The 20409-nt window shown below is 49.5% G+C and overlaps 1 protein-coding gene across 2 annotated transcripts in view; it reads left to right on the top strand.

Moving 5' to 3' along the window:
• zswim2 (zinc finger, SWIM-type containing 2) overlaps positions 1-15708 on the top strand; it is a 129700-nt gene extending 113992 nt beyond the window's left edge. For both annotated transcript variants that reach the window (XM_072477852.1, XM_072477861.1), the window contains exon 10: positions 14551-15708. In XM_072477852.1, the coding sequence (XP_072333953.1) occupies positions 14551-15372 (822 nt within the window). In that variant the 3' untranslated portion in view covers positions 15373-15708. The remainder of the gene's footprint in view (positions 1-14550) is intronic.
• The last annotated feature ends 4701 nt before the right edge of the window (positions 15709-20409 follow it).

Below are 20409 nucleotides of genomic sequence, written 5' to 3'. Positions count from 1 at the left end.
GGGACCCGGTACAAACACGGAGACAAAGCCAGCCGCCTGGAGCATGTGTGGACTTTTACCACCAACTGAGGAAGCAGGCAGCCATGAAGGAACACCAGGGGCAAACTGGTAGTGGTGCCAGAAAAGGTCAACAACACATTTGAGGCCTTCTACCAGGGGCTGTACGCTTCTGAGCCCCCCCCCCCCCACACCACTCCCTCCCGAAGGGGACTTGGGCTTGGAGCAGTTCCTCAATGGACTGGACGTGCCTGTTGTGGGGGAAGATAGGAAACGGGGGCAGGAAGCATCATTAGAACTGGGAGAAGACATGGAGAGCATCAACTCCATGCAAGCAGGGAAGGTGCCCAGACCAGATGGATTCTCGGTGGACTTCTACAAAAGATTTGCAATGGCACAGGCCCCGTACTTGTGGGAGATGTTCACAGTCTCACTAGCGAGGGGCACCCTGCCACCTACGCGAGCACAAGCCTCAATCTCGTTGATACCCAAGAAACTGCAGACCCAATTTGCTGTTCAACACAGGTGAAAATACCCGCCGAAATCCTAGTCAAGCGACTGGAGAACTGCGTAACAGATGTGTTGGCAGAAGATCAAACAGGCTTTGTTAAGGGTAGACAGCTAACAGCGAACATTAAGCACCTGAATGTGACAATGACCCCATCCAGGGAGAGAACAGCAGAGGTGATCATCTCCTGGCCACAGAAAAGGCCTTTGACTGAGTCGAATGGAAGTATCACATAGAGGTACTGGAGCGGTTCGGGCTTGGAACGGGGATCACCACCTGGGTGAAACTCCTGTACACCACCTGCTCTAAGTACTTCCAGATGCAGAGACGCAAGAGGCAGGGATGCCTGCTGTCCCCGCTGCTGGTGGCTCTAGCAGCGTTGGAACCACTAGCGATTGCACTCAGCGGCAAAGAATTAGAAGGGAATCCGGAGAGGAGATAGAGAGCACAGAGTTTTGCTCTATGCCGTTTACCTGCTACTCTACGTTGCAGGCCCACAAAGCAGCATGAAAGAGTTTGGAACCTTCTCGGGCCACAAACTCAACCTGAGCAAAAGTGAGATCTTCCCGGTGAACCTGTGAGGGAGAGGGGCAGACTGGAGGGATTGCCATTTAAACAGGCACAAAACAAATTACGCTATGTTGGGATTCAAATTGCCCATGACTGGACATGGATCCACAAGTGGAACCTGACCAGCCTGGTGGAGAAGTTGAAAGGATCTGCTTAGGTGGGACACAATCCCACTCTTCCTGGCGGGGAGGGTGCAGACCAGTGGAGATGGTCGATAGCTTTAGGTTCCTGTGGGTCACCATGAACAACAGTCTGTCCTGGTCCACTCACGTTGATGCAACAGTCAAGAAAGCCAAACAACGTCTCTACTTCCTGCGGAGCTAAAGAAATTTGGCATGTCTGCACCGACTCTCACAAACGTCTACAGATGTGTGATAGAGAGCATCCTATCGGGCTGCATCACAGCTTGGTATGGCAACTGCTCAGTCCAAGATCGCAAGAAATTGCAGACTGTGGTGAACTCGGCCCAGTGCATCACACAAACTTGCCACCCTCACATTGATTCTGAATACACCTCTTATTGCCTCAGGAAGGTTGACAGCATTATCAGAGACCCCTCCCACCCAGGCATTGCCTTCTTCCAGACCCTACCATCAGGCAGAAGGTACAGAAATCTGAAGACTCGCACATCCAGACATAGGAACAGCTTCTTCCCCACAGCTACAAGACTCCTCAACAACTCTCCCTTGGACTGATCTGTTCCCTGTAAGAACACTAATCACGATGCCCTATGCTGCTCTTGCTCATGTATGTGCTTTGTTTGCTTTGTTTGGCCCCTTGTTCCGCACTGTAACCAATCACTATTTTGTTGATGTACCATTTGTCAATGTTCTCTGTTGATTATTCTTGTGTCTACTATGTACGTACTGTGCACGTTCCTCGGCTGCAGAAAAATACTCTTCACTGTACTTCGGTACATGTGACAGTAAATCAAATCAAATCAAAGCAAATCAAATCAAAATGAACATACTGCACAGGCTCCTCTTCCTGTTCAGATCCATACCGATCTACATCCCCAAAGCCTTTTTCAACTCAGTGGAAAAATTGATTGTGGTGTTTGTGCAGTGAGGAAAGTGGGGGCAAGAACCCATAGCACATAGGACCAGAATTAGGCCACTCAGCCTATCGAGTCTGCTCCGCCATTCAATCGTGGCTGATATTTTTCTCGTCCCGATTCTCCTGCCTTCTCCCCATAACCCCTGATCCCCTTATTAATCAAGAACCCATCTATCTCTGTCTTAAAGACCCTCAGTGATTTGGCCTCCACAGCCTTCTACGGCAAAGAGTTCCACGTTCACCACCCTCTGGCTGAAGAAATTCCTCCTCATCTCTGTTTTAAAGGATCGTCCCTTTAGCCTGAGATTGTGTCCTCTGCTTCTAGTTTTTCCTACAAGTGGAAACATCCTTTCCACGTCCACTCTATCCAGGCCTCGCAGAATTCTGTAAGTTTCAATAAGATCCCCCTCATCCTTCTAAATACCAACGAGTACAGACCCAGAGTCCTCAATCGTTCCTCATACAACAAGCTCTTCATTCCAAGGATCATTCTTGTGAACCTCCTCTGGACCCTTTCCAAGGCCAGCACATCTGACCAGAGCCTTATATAGCCTGAGAAGTACGTTAACCTTAAGCGAATCGACTCCCAAGTCCCTTTGTGCTTCTGATTTCCTAAGCATTTCCCCATTTAGTCTATGCTTCCATTTCTCCTTCCAAAATGCGTAACCTCACATTTTTCCACATTGTATTCCATCTGCCACTTCATTGCCCACTCTCCTAGCCTGTCCAAATCCTTCTGCAGTCCCCTTGCTTCCTCAATACTACCTGTCCCCCTACAGATCTTTGTATCATCTGCAAACTTCATAAAATTTATAGTGCAGAAGGAGGCCATTCGGCCCATCAAGTCTGCACCGGCTCTTGGAAAGAGCACCCTACCCAAGGTCAACACCTCCACCCTATCCCCATAACCCAGTAACCCCACCCAACACTAAGGGCAATTTTGGACACTAAGGACAATTTATCATGGCCAATCCACCTAACCTGCACATCTTTGGACTGTGGGAGGAAACCGGAGCACCTGGAGGAAACCCATGCACACACAGGGAGGAAGTGCAGACTCCGCACAGACAGTGACCCAAGCCGAAATCGAACCTGGGACCCTGGCGCTGTGAAGCAATTGAAATGAAATGAAAATTGCTTATTGTCACAAGTAGGCTTCAAATGTAGTTACTGTAAAAAGCCCCTAGTGGCCACATTCCGGCGCCTGTTCGGGGAGGCTGGTACGGGAATTGGTACGGGAACTGGTACGGAATTGTGCTATCCACAATGCAACCGTGCTGCCCAGTGTACCGTACTTAGCAACCGTGCCTTCAGTTCCTTCTTCCAGATCATTATTGTATATTGTGAAAAGTTGTGGTTCCAGCACAGACCCGTGAGGCACACCACTAGCCACCGGCTGCCATCCTGAAAAAGACCCCTTTATTCACCAGCTGCCATCCGGAAAAAGACCCCTTTATTCCCACGCTCTGCCTTCTGCCAGTCAGTCAATTCTCTATCCATGCCAGATTCTTACCCTTAACACCATGGGCTCTTAACTTATTTAACAGTCTCCTATGCGGCACCTTGTCAAAGGCCTTTTGGAAATTTAAATAAATCACATCCACTGGTTCTCCTTTGTCTAATAATCCTTGTTACTACCTCAAAGAACTCTAACAAATTTGTCAGACATGACCTCCCCTTTACGAAGCCATGCTGACTCAGTCATATTTTATCATGCACTTCCAAGAACTCCGCGATTTCATCTTTAATAATGGACTCTAAAAACTTACCAATGACCTAAGTCAGGCTAACCGGTCTATAATTTCCAATCTTCTGCCTCTCTCCCTTCTTAAACAGCGGTCTTACATTAGCCACTTTCCAGTCCTCAGGAATCCTTCCTGCCTCCAGTGATTCCTGAAAGATCACAACCAATACCTCCACAATCTCCTCAGCTATCTCTTTTAGAACCCTGGGGTGTAGTCCATCCGGTCCAGGTGATTTATCCACCTTCAGGCCTTTCAGTTTCCCCAGAACCTTCTCCTTAGTGATAGTCACTGAAATCACCTCTGCCCTCTGATTCCCCTGAAGCTCTGGCATCCCACTGGTGTCTTCCACTGATGCAAAGTAACTATTCAGTACCTCTGCCATTTCTTTGATTCCTATTAGTACTTTCTCCAGCCATATTTTCCAGTGGTCCAATGTCTATTTTTGTCTCTCTTACGTTTTATATATTGAAGAAAACTCTTCCTATCTTCCTTTATATAACTAGCTAGCTTGCACTCATATTTCATCTTTCTCCTCCCTTATTGCTTTTTTAGTTGTCCTCTGCTCACTATTAAAGGCTTCCCACTAATGCTCGCCACTTTGTATGCTTTTTCTTTTGCTTTTATGCTGTCCTTGACTTCCCTCATCAGCCATTGATGCCTTGTCCTACCCTTCACATGTTGTGGTGCCACTGTTCTGGCTGCTGTTGTTTTCCCCTGAGAGGCTATTCCCCCAACAGTATCGAAAACAGTATACCTGTTAGAGAGGTGGACAGCCACAGGGGATTCCTGCACTAACTGCCTGCCCTTTCTAGCAGTCACCCATCTGTCTGCCTGCACCTTGGGTGTGACCACGACTCGATAACTCTATAACTCCTATCTATGACGCTTTCCGCCACCCAAGGACCCCCAAAACAGTCCTGCAAAGAACGAGAAGCCCTCCCAAACTGCAAATATTATCACTGGGCAGCAACAGCGGAAAGAGTAAAGGCATAGATAAAAGAATTAGAGGCTGAATGGGTAAGAATGGAGGGAAGCTCCTGCACGGGGACATCCCTCTGGGCCCTGGCCACGGCAGTGCCCCCATCCCCTCTGACGAGGCGCTCAACAAGCCCAGTGGTGATAGCCACACTCCGGTCATGGAGTCAACTACAACAGCACTTTGGTCTAACTGAGATGTCCATTAAGGCCCCCATCTGCAACAGCCACAGGTTCGTGCCAGCCAAAATAAACGCCACCTTCAAAAGGTGGAGACAGGATGGGGGGATGTTGACAGTTAGGGATTTCTACACAGACAACAGACTGACAACACGCGAGGAACTGACAGAGATGTTCCAACTGACCGGGGGAAACAAATTAAAAACACTGCATGTTTAAAAATTCGTACGTAGGGAAACAAAGACATATTTACGGCCACCGCAACAATCACTATTAGAGGACCCATTAGATGCGGCCAACCTATGGAGGGGAAACTGCAGAGACCTGTAAGGGCATCTGCTGGGAAAGGCATGCTCTCCACTGGATGAGACAAGAGTAAAATGGGAGGAAGACCTCGGCTTCGAAATAGGGTGGGGACTCTGGAAAGCTCACTTAACCAGAACCTGAATGAATAGTTTCCTCCCGGTGGTGGAGGACAAATGTGAATGGCACCAGAGAGGCCCAGCCAACCACGCCCACATGTTCTGATCATGCCGCAGACTTGTCAGGTTCTGGAAAGCCTTCTTCGAGGCAATGTCTATCGTTGTGGGGATGAGGGTGGAGCCATGCCCCAAATGGCAGTCTTCGGGATATCAGAACAGCCGGAACTCTTTCTGGAGAGGAGGACTGACACCCTTGCCTTTGCCTCCCTAATCGCCCGCCGGAGAACCCTGCTTGGCTGGCGATCAGCAGCACCGCCCAAAGCTGCGGAGTGGAGAAAAGCAAATTCACCATCCGGAAGTCGGTAGAGGACTTCCATAAAACAAAGGGGTCATTCACCAACCTGTTCCTAGACCTGTTTGTAGCCATCAGCCAATAAGCCAGGGGGAGGGAGGATCCACAAAAGGACCACATCAAAGAGAGGGTTGGGGGCCGGGGGGGGGGGGGGGGGGGGGTGGAGGAGGGAGGGAAGGAACAAAGAGGCACAGAGCCCAACCAAAACTAACAAATAGCATATGTACCACAACACTACCCCAACAGGTCCAGGTTGGATGATCCAACAAACAAGGAAGAAGCAACTGATAAGAAATGGAGGGGATCGGGAAGGGGGAATTGGGATTAGGAGGCCAAGTCCAAGCTCGGCACTTGCAGAGAAATATGAATTGTAACAAATGTAAATAGTGAATGGTAACCGATGTATAAAGTTTCTGTGTATGTTCACTTTCATCTTTGATTTAAATAAAAAGAAAACCCTAATAAAACATTCTTTTTTCCAGCAGTTTGTCTACTAGTGAGGTTATCCTGACTGGCCTGTAATTACTCCATCCATCCGTTCCTCCCTTTCTAAACAAAAATATAATGTTAGCAGTCCTCCAGTTCTATACCACACGTGTAGCTAGTAAGAATTGGTAAATAATAGTCGAAGCCACTAGAAGTCCCTCCCTTGCTTTCCTTGGCCGGGATTCTCCGAGGCCCTGTGCTGCAATTGCGGCGACGCAGGGGCAGAGAATGGGGCGTCGGACCCGCGACGGCTTCAACGATTCACCGGCGACCGGAGAATAGTCATGCACCCGCGGTCGACCCAGTGCCGGTCAGGGGCCGTTGAAAGAGGCCCCCCCTGTGATTCTCTGCAGTCGACCGACCGAGTTCCCGCTGGCGTGGTTCATGTATGGTTCCACCCGGCAGGAGCTCGGTGTCTCCGGCTGCGGTGGCCGTCCTGATGGGGGGTGGGGGAATCAGTCTCCGGGGGGGGGGCCTCCACGACGGCAAGGCCCGCGATCGGGGGCCACCGATCGGTGGGCACGCTCGATCTGGGAGCCCTACCTTCTTCCGTGCCGGCCCGCTGTGTGGGTCCCCCATGTTTTACGGGGCCAGCGCCACAGGCGGCTGCCGCACACATGCGCGAACCCGCAGGAGCTACGCAACACACGCCGGGGGCCCTGCAAGCCCCCTTAAAAATGGAGAATCACCCCAGATGTTTTAGAAAAAAGTCCGGAGTGATTCGCGCCCTTTTTCTGGCGGGCGTGGGGACATAGCCCCATTATTGGAGAATCCCGGCCCTTATCTGCCGGATATACTTTTCATCCTGGCATGGCAATTCACCGACTTTCAAAGATGCTAAACTTCTTTCAAATTTTCTCTGTCACTATGAATTTGGATTTGGGTTTATTGTCACGTGTATTGAGGTATATCCCATCTAATATTTCACACTTGTAGCCATCTGGGATGGCCACTTTCAGAAGACAAAATGGACACTCACAGAGACTATAGGGAAATGTGGACAATACTAAGCATCAAGCAGGCACAGAGCCTGAATGTATATTTGGGAAGCAGTCAGCAGACAGAATCGAAACTCTAAGGTCAATTAACATATTGATGGCCCATCTCCGAGGAACAAAGGATTAATACTCAGGTAGCCGATACTGTCGCAGACGTCCCGGCGCCAGTACCCCAACCGAAAGACACAAACAAAGCAAGGCCAATGGCCACCTAGGACACGCCCAGCCATCAGGGCACCCGCCCCTTTATTGGTTTAGATCGATGGCAGTGATCAAGAAGCTGCCCAATTAATTGGGACCAAGTTTAAGGCCCGCCTAAACGGGCGCGAAGCCCCAACCCCCGACCGAGATTCAGTCTCTTGGATTCGACTCTCAAGCAGAGAGACCCATCCACCAGCATCACCAGAAGCAAATAAGTTCAAGGTCAACGCTCGCTACCAGACGGACGACCTTAGCTGTACTCATGTTACCTATTCGAACCCAACAGCCTCAGATCCGAACAACGGCCATTGATCCTCTCACTAAGTGGACACCCGAAGTTAAATATAGGTGTTAGCGTTAGAGATAGTTTAGTTTGTAGCATTATCGTGCATGAGTAGATCTTACTGTGTGTAAATAAATAGTATTGACTTTAAACTAACTAACTGGTGTATTGGCTCTTTGATCGGTATTCGGGTTGAACCTTGTGGCGGTATCGAGAGATACCTGGCGACTCTGAAAGTAGAAACATAATTAGGATTAAGAAAGGCGACCATATTGACCGCCATATTTATAACCAAATAAATATAGCAACACACTCCTCTTCCTTGACTACAATGTTTGAATCGTTATCATATTTTGTGAAGACAGTGCAAAGTATACATTAAGATCCACATCTTGGGCGCGATTCTCCCAAACAATTTCTAATTAAATTGTGGCAGGTTTTTCAGGGAGTTCCCCACCGCGATTCAATGACACTTAGTCACTTTTTTGGGCCCTGGGGAGTTTCTCAACGGTTTAGCCCACACTTAGAATTCTTTTAGCACTGGGGAGCTGAACTCCAAGATCGGACCGTCATTTTGAAAGGATGCCCCAACCTCTAAGTGAGCTTGTCCACCCCAACCCATGGACAATGTCAGCCCCCCACATACAAGGACAATACCCCACACTCCCCAATTGAGTACACCTCACTATGGGGTCCTGAGGGGTCCCCACTCTTCAGGTCCCCTCCCCGCCCATGCCCCACTGCAGCATCCCTTGCCTTCCAGGCTTCCCACCCGTCACCCCTCCAACCTCACGGAGGCCCCTATTTACCTGCCCTGCACTCTCCCGCCTTCAGCCCCCCCCCCCCACCCCCCCCCCCCCCCCACCCTCATTTCATGGGCATGGCCCCCCTCGGGCCCTGACTCTTGAATACGGGAACCATGGAGAATCGCGTCCATAGAAATATTGGGCACGATCCTCCGGAAATATTTCCAAGTGTGCCAGCAAGCAGGAATTGTCGCGAGTTTCCCGGCGCTCGACCCAGCGAGGCCGGCAACACTATTCAACATTAATTGGTCCACTTAACAAGGCCTCACGGGCTTCTCACCACAAATGAAGACTCGCCAGCTTATTCGCCGGGACCGCACTCACCAGCCCCCTGCTAACAACATCGAGCAGCACTTTGGCTGCACTTGCTAAGCCAACCCCAGCCAGCTCGCAACAATGGCGCCAAGAAGACCGGCCCCAAGGTTCGGGAATGCTGACCTAGGGAGGCTCCTGAAAGCGGTGGAGGCCAGGAGGAATGTCCTGTTCCCCCAAGGGTCCCGGTGAGCCACAAGGCAGCCAGTGCTGCCTGGGTGAGGTGGCAGCAGTCAGCTCGGGCAGTGTGATGAGGAGGACTGGCCTCCAGTGTCGGAAGAAGGTCACCGACCTACACCGTGCTGCACAAATGAGTAGACACCAATGTCCCACTCCCCAGGGGAGCATCTCCCCAGTGACCCCCAACCTTCCCTCTACCCTAACACTCCCCCCCCCCCCCCCGCCCCCGCAACTGTGAACCACACGTGTGGCTAACAATCCCATCTCTGTGTCTCCTCAGGAAAAGCTCTTCCATAATCGGTGGGAGAGGGCCCAGACTAGCGGTGGGGTGCCGGACTTGGGAAACCCCACCTACTTCGAGGAACAGGGCTTGGAGGTGACTTGTGTGGCTAAGGACAGGGCGGTCACCAACGCGGAGGCTGGCGGACGCCGCAGAGGTGAGGGACCATAACGGACCTGTCAAACGTGAGTAGTGATTGCCTTACTGGCCGATCCTCTCACTGACCACATGTTTATTCTCCCGCAGGTCGAGCAGCCGATGGCGCCGAGGAGAACACCTCGGAGGAGAGCGAGGATGCAACTGTTATAGTCGCGGCACAGCTGTCATCCTCACCCTCCATCAGCGCAGAAACACACACCTCGGGACATGTTAGTGGACAAGCTTCTGGGGTACAATCTGGTGAGCACCACACTGCTGATGTGCACATCTGGTGGAGGCAGGAACCCCCAGGCGAGACAGCAGTTGGAGGTCTGCTTGACTCCTGGACCCAGCTGGGCCCCAGCCTGATGCTGAGCCTCTGGAACAGAGTTACCCAGAACTGATGGAGATAATAGGGAGTGGCCGGGTCATTCAGAGGGAGGCGTCTGCATCACTCCAGCAGATCCATAGCCAATTTGAGGAGTCCCAGAGGCTACGGGCGCAGGCGATGGCGCCGCCAATGAGTGGCACCATGGCCAGCACTGCTAGGGTGGCGACCACAGTGGAGAGCCTGGTGTACGACATCAGCAGCATTAGTGAAGGTGTCCAAGGTGTCACACAGTCGGTGACGGCCATGGCTGTGGGCCTCGGCACTATGTCTGCATCGCTGGGGAATATCACCCAGTACCAGGCCGACCTTTGTAAATAATAATCTTTTTATAATAATAATCTTTATTATCGTCACAAGTAGGCTTACATTAACACTGCAATGAAGTTACTTGATGAGGTTCCCCAGAGGATGCCCGCCAGGGGCCTCGAAGGCCACGGGGCGAGGTAAGCAGCTGGCAGCCTCCACCTAAGATGTGCATCCTAGGGACACACCTCGACGTAGTGGTAGAGATAGGAGGGCAAAGCACATCGATGATCACTGAGGACATCGGGGGAGGGGGGGACAGGATAGGTAGGGGGTAAGAGGTAGTGGGGTTGCTGCACCTTCGGGAGAGTGGCGACATGTATTGAACAATAAACACCCTTATGCCCAAACAGTAGGAAGCTTCTATCACTTTCTTCCCAATGCATTACCACCATTCACTCAGCGGACAGGCAGGGGTCAGTCTATGGCATAGACTGAGGAACACCGGCACTCTGCTCTCTGCGGGTTATCATCATCCCCCTGTCCTCGACAGTGACCCGCTGACAGTGCCGACACAATCCCAGCACCCTGGAGTGATGTGACATATACCCTGGGAGGGTGGGAAATGGGGGTGGTGGGTGGGTAAGGATGCGACGATGGACCAGGCCACGTCCAAGGTGAATTGGCCTCCCTGGCCCTCTGGGCTTGCCGGACCGTCACCGCTGCCACCTGTCCTGCAGCCTCCAGCTGGGCATCATGTTCTTCCCCGGTCTCATCCTCCAGCCCCTGCTGGTCCAGCACCTCCTCATCATCCTCGTCCCTGTCCCCCTCCTCTGAGGTGGCCCCATGTTCCTCGTCACCAACCTCCAGCTCGTCGCCCAGCTGCTGTGTGAGGTTGTGGAGGACCCAGCAGACCAGCGGGTGAACCGCCGTGCGGTGTACTGGAGTGCGCCTCCAAATAGGTCAAGGCATCGGAACCACACCTTGAGTAGTCCAACGCACCGCTCAATGTCAGACCGGGTGGGTGCATGGACCTCATTATTGCGGGTCTCCGGTTCGGTCTCCAGCCTCCGTACTGACGTCATTAGCCAGGCCCTCAGCAGATATCTTTTATCCCCCAAGAGCCAACTGCCATCCTGGGGTGCTCCTGGATGAGGGCAGGGTGACCGACTGCCCTAAGATGTAGCTGTCGTGCACACTCCCTGGGAAGTGGGCACACACACACATTATCTTCATCTGGTGGTCGCACACGAGCTGAATGTTGAGGGAGTAGAACAACTTCCAGTTAACATAGGGCACCCCAGATGGCCCGGTGAGCACAGGGCAACATGCGTGGCATCTATGACTCCCCGGACCTGGGGCATCCCGGAGATGGCGGAGACACCTGCTGCCTGGACATCCTGTTGGGCATGTCAAAATCGATGTAGTCTTCCACCCGGGCATGCCGTGATACTGCCGTATACACCTGTGGGCTGTGGCCAGTGAGCCCTGAAATGATCCCATGGCATAAAGGTTCAGGGCTGCAGGGACCTTGAAGGCCACTGGGAGCAGGTGTCCTCCTCCACACGGTGCCAAGTGGCACACACTGTCCGTCATTTGTTCTAATGACCAGTGGCGGCTGTACTACCTGGGCCGTCGCAGGACACCCTTCTGGGACCCTCTCTAGTCTGATGGGCGCCCGGGCCCTCAGGGTGTGGGACGGGGTCCGGGACAAGGGCCACTGCCTCGAGCATCTGCAGATTCTGCTGCTGCTGGCGCCTTCTCCAGCGTCTGGCCACATCGCATTGTACCAGCATCACTAGGCAACCTCTGCGTTTAACATCCCTGCCATAGTGCTCAATATCAGTCAGGCATTGGGGGAGGGTGTTAGACTGACAAACAGCAGTGGCTCGCACCCTGGGAGCCTCCATTCCCCCATTGATTCCCCCTCACCACCCTGCCTGGAACGCCCTCCCCACGTACTCCAGGACGCAGCGGGCCCCCCTCACCAGGCCCCAGACCTTGTACCCCGGACACCCACTCACAACATCACCTGGACCGGTCGCTGGCCCCCTCTCTGTGACACTCACCCACCCTCCGGCCGTGGCCATGTCGCTGGAGCTGTGTGCCATCCCCTGGGTGTTCGGATGTTGGCTTGCTGCGTGTGCGGTGTTGCCTCCCACAGTGCTCAGGTACACTGTCCAGGCATCACGGTCAGATTGGGATGCTAGGCTATGACTCCCACATGCTACATAGTCCACCCACCCACGGGAATAGTCTTGGCATGTGTGAAGTCCCCACTTAACCACGGTTGCCAATTCCCTATCAGCAATAGCCTTCAGCTGCACAGCCAGAAGCCTCAGCAGTCGGTAGGGGTTATGGGTGGCCTGGGGGCAGACGGGCAGGGACAAGGGCTGCCCCCGGAACAAGTACACACGATCCAGGGGTTGGCATGGTGGTGCAGCGAGTAGTTGCCCCCCCCCCCCGGTTGCACTTACAGCACCCCCCCCCACCCTCCCATGGCAGCCCACCCCTGCGGAGGGTCCCCCAACGAGCACAGGGGCAGCAAGCCCAGTGCCCCCGGGCTCTTTGCCTGTGAGCACAGATGGCTACTCACCTCCTCGGCTCCCCACAGAAGCTCTACCGCCAGGTTCACGTTTTTAAAAAGGAGTACTAATTGGCACCAGCGTGACCATTTGCTGGAGAGGCCGCTGAATGATGGGAGGCCATAGGATAAGGCCTATGGCCTATGGCCTCTCATTAATTTTATGGAAATAGAGCTTAACTGGTCATAATTGGTTTCTCGCCAGGCCACGGCGAGATTCCGATTTCACCTATGGGAGCAGGCCGGTTGCATCGCGAACTCTTTGGCGCCTGGCGCGGTTCCCGTTTTTGGCCTCTCAAGCTATTCACCGGCCTCATTACACTTGAGCGCGAGTGTAAGAAGGCCAGAAGATCGCACCCATTGTGTGATTCCTAGCAGGCCACTACATTGAGCATTGGCTGATTCATCAGAAAGCAGGCAGCAGTATCAATCAGGTCAGTGAAGCACAACAAATTACCCATTAATGCTGAAAATGACAACCTACTTCATTCTGGTACCCAAGACCTCTGTAGAATTCTTAGAAGTTCTATTTTGCAGGATTTCCATGACAGATCAGGCTTCAGCAGCCACAGGCTCCAGGATAGACTTACATTGCAAACCAATTCATCATCCATACATGTGGGTAGTGGACCTCTGCAATGGCCCATCATCTGCCATACATTCCCAGAGACCATTAGTAGAGCCTGCACATGCACTTAAATCATTACAAGCATCTGTCTTTTAGAAAGAGGACTGGTGACATTTGAGTCCTGAGATTTTTCACTAGAGCACTGACATCATCTGACAACCTTGCCAGCAATGTGTGTCCCCTCATGTTCCCCTTAGTTTCCACCCACCCGTCATCTTTGCATCATCTATGAACTCTCTTCTTGCTTATTTTCAAGTCTCCTTTTGCTGGCTCTTGCCATAGTGTGTGTCAGTGGTGGTACTTTGGATGTAGTGCTTTCAGGGTCTTGAGTTGATTTTATTGTACCTTAACTTTTGTTTCTGAAAAAAAAGAATGGTTTCTTGTTGAATGGGGTATCTAATAGAGCAAAATAGTAGGTAAAGGAAATTCTAATGGTGTCCAATTGAAATTACTAACAAGTTCCAGGTATGACTATGACAATCCTTGTTAAGCCAGCTGCATCAATTTTCACAATCTCTTACACACAATAGTGATAAACCTACTCGGGGAGGTGGTGTCATAGTGGACTAGTAATGCAGAGGCCCTGGCTAATACTCTGAGCACATGGGTTCAAATCCCACCATGGCAGTTTGTGGAATTTGAATTCAATTAATAAAATATGGAATTGAAAGATAATCTAGTCTCAGAAATGGTGACCATGAAACTACCATCAATTGTTGTAAAAACCTATCTGGTTCATCCTTTAGGGAAGGAAATCTGCCATCCTTACCGGGCCTGGCTAACACGTAACAATGAGCCAAATGGCCTCCTTCTGTGCTGTAAATATTCCATGATTCTATGACTTAACAGCCCTCTGAAATGGCCAAGCAAGCCACCCAGTTCAGGAAACTGGGGATGGATAATAATCTTTTACATCATTCATTTATATTCATGCTGACCTTTTTTTGCTTTAATTGACAGCTGGAGTAAAATAAACAGCTATGAGAATAGAAGTGTGATACAGCAATATTTACTTGTCACAGTTCCTTTATCGCTTTACGTTGTTGGTTTGTTGGTGTTGCAAACAATACAATGCCAATCCTGAGCTGTTTTTAAAGTAATCAGTCTTTTTTTTTGTGCTAGTATTTTTGTAGTACTGCAGTTACAGCAGTGCATTGTCTCATTAATAATGGTAAATTTGTACTTTAAATTTCTGCATTATCTTGTTTTAACTAGTTTCACAAAGACTGCATTGACCATTGGCTACTGCATGAGTCCAATTGTTGTCCAATTGACGGGCAAGCAGTCTATAATCCATTAACCTGGAATGAGGGATCAAACAGAGGCACAAAGAGCGAGACATCCACCAATTCTGAGAGTTCCAGACCTAATATTCAGCCAGATCAACAGCAATTTGTTATTCCAGTGATTGGTTACCATTCATCACTGAGAAGAGCAAGTACCACTCAAACCTATTTCCAGCCAAAACAAGGTCAGCTTCACAGACGATACAGAGATCAAAACCCAATAAGCATCACAGAGGATTTCACTGTAAATGGATTAAGCTATCTTCGTTTGAATGAAGAAAAAAATGAAACAAGTGTAAATCAAGGTCAAAGTGTTGGACCTTCAATACCTGTAAGGATATCTCAAGAACATTTCCCAAGTCTTTTACCTGATACAAGAAATAAAAATAATTCTGCTGCATCTCTTCGGGTTGAGGTGAAGTCAAAGACTTCTAAAGGTAGTCAAATAAAGAAAAGAGAGATTGGCATGGGCAAAACTCATAGTACTGGCTTAAGCAGTACATCCACAGTGCAGCCTATGAACAATGGCAATTCAGACTCAACAGAATTATTGCCGCAGCAGATTTTGCACCAGGGAATTCTTCCACATGATAACAATTCCACACAAAAAATCCAAAGCGGTGGGTTTAAAGATGAAGTCAGGAAACAAGTCCGACTCCTTTCGAGAAAATCCAGGTGTGCTTCTATGAGTTCAGCTGCTGAGAATGCGTCTCTTGCTATGGAAGGAGTTGCAGTGAACACTAGACTATAAATCCAATCACTCATTAAGGTGTGAGTTGTTTATTAATGCTTTCAGAATTATTAGGATGCCGTTACTGAAAAACATGTTTTACGGATTTCCAGTAACACATTACATCAAATTGGGAACAAAATCATACGCACACAGTTTTGCAAATGCACAATTCCTGCAGGAACCTCTAAGGAAGAACAAACTCATAAAATTACTCCAATATAATTTTTTTAAAATAAGGGCATTTGCCATTTTTCAAAGTCTGATTGACCAAGGATGATAGCAATGCAGCAATATCAAAAATAGCACGTCATTTGTGCTAAGAGTGCTTTAATAAATGAGTCACTCTCTCTATAAGTTACTTGCAGTCTGTCTCAGTTTCTTTTACCTTATTATGTGTGGAAATATTTGACTTTATTGGACTTTCTTGATCATTCACTTTATTTTGAATCAGATGAAAGTGGGTAGCGAAAGTTTATCTCTTGAACAATGTTTCGTCCAAGAAATAAAAATATAGTTTGTGTGACAGATATTAAGATTTGAAAAATCTTTACAAAATCAACTCTTGCATTTTCCTCAGAAACATCAGCCTGATATGAAAAAAAACAAATGAACAGCTGTGATGATATGAAATATAACATTTTACAGGATATAATACAAGATATATCAAGGTGTGTTTGATACCTTTTACTGAACATGCAGTAGTTTTAAGGAATTGTTGGTTCTAGAGTGAATGGTCATGTAAGCTACAAATCAACAGATTGAGAAAATTGCTGAATGTAAAGTTTTTATTGATGGGTAAAGAGTTGGGTTCAAGGCAAACTGGCATACATTTACTTGAAAGAAGGAACTGACAATCCAACAACTCACCTTCACTCGTTCATTTCCTAGAAGCTTGATCAATCCTGATATTGGTATAGCTAATCTTTGTGCTCTTCCTGCTTCGGAATGCTGCGAATATTTTGTGTTCACTTAAAAATATTATTAAAATAGACTTTCAATTACATACTTTGACCCTTTCTTGTTTTATTTAAAACAGTCGATCATGACTTTTTATTCATTTTTGTAATAAACTCATGAATGTTCTACAACAGCAAACATTTGTTTCTATTTGGGAATACTCCAGCTGTCAATCTCCTTAACCACTCTCTCTCTCTCTCCCACCTCTGACATCTTTCTTTCCAGCAAATGTTTACTCTTTCCATTCTGGTTGTTCCTCCTAGTAGGGTCCCAATTCCATTTAACTGCTACCTGCAAATCCTGATTATTGATCCTCAGCTGACATTGGCAGCACGGTAGCACAAGTGGGTAGCATAGTGGTTAGCACTGTGGCTTCACAGTGCCAGGGTCCCAGGTTCGATTCCCCACTGGGTCACTGTGTGCGAAGTCTGCACGTTCTCCCCGTGTCTGCGTGGGTTTCCTCCGGGTGCTCCGGTTTCCTCCCACAGTCCAAAGACGTGCAGGTTAGGTGGATTGGCCATGCTAAATTGCCTTAGTGTCCAAAAGAGTTAGGAGGGGTTATTGAGTTATGGGGATAGGGTGGAAGTGAGGGCTTAAGTGGGTCGGTGCAGACTCAATGGACCGAATAGCCTCCTTCTGCACTGTATGTTCTATGTTCTATTGTAAATGATTCCCTCTCTTCAAGTAGTGTGCCACTCCCACCAAACCAGCATCATCATCCCCTCAAAAGAAATTACCCTCAATCCCTTTGTCCTTGCAAACTATCACCATACCTCCTACCTCCCTTTGCTCTCTACAGTCTTTAAATGTGTTGATGTCTCACAAATCCATGCCCATTTTCTCCATATGTCTATGGTCAGAATTTTGCTTTGCTCAAGCAGGCACGCACCTGACCCACAAATGCATGAAATTGCATGAGATGAAGTCAGGCACATGTCCCAATGTCATGCTCATCAGTGCGCTGTTTTGGTTGGCGGGCGGGTGCGTGAGTCAGAGATGTGCCCACTGACAATCAAGCAGGCAATTTAGCCCATTAAGGGACAAAATTTTAGGTGGCCCGTCTGCTTTTCCACTTAGCAAACAGGCTGGCGGGCCAATTGGCCAGGCGCCTTTACATTTTAGCTGCAACCTGGATCCAGAGTGGGATAAAATGTCAAGGCTGAAATAAAATTTTTAAAAGTGTCTATGTCTGAAGTTTGTGTTTGAATGTGCTGCCAAGACACTCTCTGCAACATTTCTCCATCGCAAGTTTTCACAGGTCAGCAGCTCCCTGAGACAGCTCCACAGCGACTGTCCCACTGAGGGTGCATAATAGAAGCACCAGCCCACACCCTCCCTTTTCTCACAGCCGCACTCCCCGGCAGCGCTGAGCCTTTATAATCTTCCAAAGCTTTCCTGATTCAAGATTGGACTGAAAAATGACACATGTAATTTCATTTATTAAAAAGATTGGGAGAGAGAAACTAGACAACTACAGACCAGAATCGGGCATAGTGACTGAGTACTGTCATAAATTTGAGCATGGCAGATAGAGCAGTGTCTATGGATGTAATCTTTGTAAATCTTGAGCAAGCAGTTGATAATGTTGCACACAAGTGATCATTAACAAAAATGAACCTCAGAATTAAAGGGTATTTTGTAACATGGACTAAAATGTGGTTGGAAGGAAGGAGGAAAGTAAAGGTAACAGTCCATACACAGGTGAGATGTCACAAGTGGTGTTTTTCAAGGATCTGTACTGAAACTTCAAATTTTCACAATATTTATCAAAGAATTTGGTGAAGAAATAGAAAGTTGCATATACAAGTTCATAGCTGCGCAGGATAGGAGGCAGATGACCTCCGGTCATGGCAATGTACTGAATAGTTGTACAAAAGGACTCTCGTGGAAACTTCAACTTAGAACATAGAACAGTACAGTACAGGCCCTTCAGCCCACGATGTTGTGCCGACCATTTATCCTAATCTAACTTGAGTCCTTTGAACCCGAAAATTGGTCACTAAACCAACAAAAACCGCCATTGTAATTGCTTTGCCCCCTTCAGAGAGGCACTGGAAAGGACGGCGTGATGGTTAGAGACCCAGGGGGCGACGTTGCGGGAATTGGAAAAAGCGGCCACCAACGAGAGTGATCGGGTCACCTCACTCGAGACAGAAATGGCAAGGTTGGTGGTGGCCCAGGGAATGCTCAAGCGGAAGGTGGAAGACCAGGAGAACAGGTCTCGCCGCCAGAACCTCAGAATTATCAAGTTACCTGAGGGAAGAAACATAACGGAATACATAGCACAGAGAAAGCTGGTCGGGATAGAAAGCTTATACCAGTCCCCAGAGGTAAACAGGGCCCACAGGTCACTCCAGCAATGGCCCAAAACAGGGAACCCCCCTCCCCCCGCATGCAATTGCAAAGCTCCACAAGTTTCAAAACAAGGAACAAATTCTGAACTGGACGATGTGGTGATATGCCTGTGCACAGTTTTGTAGATAGTTTGTGATGCGACCTCCAACCAGCTGGTGGTGCCAGATATCCTTCATGTGACTTGAGATACCCGCCAGTTGGAGTAGGACGTACAAGAGGATAGTCGCAGTTAGAGTAGTTCCAGTAGAATTCACTGAATTCATTTAGTAGTTATTGTCTGTATAGTAATCTGTTAGTTATCTTTCCACTGGTGTGTTAATAAATCATCTTTCTAGTTGAACAACTGGATGTTCTGTGTACCTCATTACAATGGCCATATCGTAGGGAATCTAATATATGGGTAATCAGGAGGTAGGGCGGGGGGAGGTTGTGTATGTTACTGTGAGGTTGTTGGGTGTGTCGGACCACTCGGTTGTTTAGAGTGTTAAAATGTTAAAATTACAAATGCTTCAATGAAATGTTTTCTAAAAAAAAACAATGGCCATATCACAGAACACAACAGGCGAGAAGCACACAGTCCTGTTCATTCTTTGAGCTGAGCATCTGCACTTCCTGGCCGGGGGTTGTAGAAGACAGAAGTACACTGAAACAAGCTCTTGGGGGATAAGGGATAAGCTGATGACCTGTACGGAGGGGGGACACCGAAGGAGAGACCCGCTACAACAAGGCCCATGGAGCCACTCTGGCTGTCATTGAGCGGTGTGTGTTGGACTCCTCAAGATGCGGTTCCAATGCCATGACCGCTCCAGAGGTGCCCTCCAGTACATTGCCTGCAGAGTCACCTGCTTTGTTGTGCTCTGATATGCCCTCCACAACCTGGCACAGCAGTGGGACATTGAGCTGGAGGTTGGTGACGAGGAACATGTGGCCATCTCGGAGGAGGAGGATGAGGCTTGCCGGACCAGCTGGGGCAGGAGGACAAGGCCGGGGAGGACCTTGAATCCCAGCCAGAGGCTGCAGGACGGGTGGCAACGGTGATGGTCCGGAGGGCCAGACAGGCCCTCAAACTGGCCAGATTCACTTAACGCGTGGCCTGGTCCATCGTTGCATCCTTACCCACCCATCACCCCCATTTCCCACCCTCCCAGGGTATGTGTCACATCACTCCAGGGTGCTGGGACTGTGACAGCACTGTCAGTGGGTCACTGTCGATGGCAAGGGGGTGATGATAACCCGTAGAGGGCTGGACACTGGTGCTCCTTAATCTATGCCATAGTCTGACCCCTGCCTGTCTGCTGAATGCTGACTCACACCCATCACCTGCACGTGGTGATGCATTGAGGAAGAAAGTGACAGATGATTCCAGCTGGTTGTGCACAAGGATGTTTATTGTTCACTATATGTCCCCACTCCCGATGGTGCAGCCCCTCACCAATCTCCTCACCCCCTCACTCCTCACCCCCATCCCCCCACACACCCCCTACCTACCCCGTCCCCCCTCCCCTGGTGTTCTCATTGATCTTCGATGTGCTTTGCCTTCCTAGCTGTACCAGCCGTCTAGGTGTGTCCCCAGGATTTACATTGGAGGTGGAGGCAGCCAGCTGCTTACCTCATCCCATGGCCTTCGACTTCCCTGGTGGGTGTCCTTTGGGGGCTCTGGGATGGGAGGACCCCAGGTCACTTATCGACGGCACATGCACAGCCGTGCCACCCTGTCCCTTGTGCTGGGCCCGAGACTCGACC

Source organism: Scyliorhinus torazame, chromosome 2 (assembly GCF_047496885.1).
Source record: "Scyliorhinus torazame isolate Kashiwa2021f chromosome 2, sScyTor2.1, whole genome shotgun sequence".
In the NCBI taxonomy this organism is placed as follows: Eukaryota; Metazoa; Chordata; class Chondrichthyes; order Carcharhiniformes; family Scyliorhinidae; genus Scyliorhinus; species Scyliorhinus torazame.
Note: the sequence above shows the minus strand (reverse complement) of the source record. Positions and strands in the feature narration are given on the sequence as shown.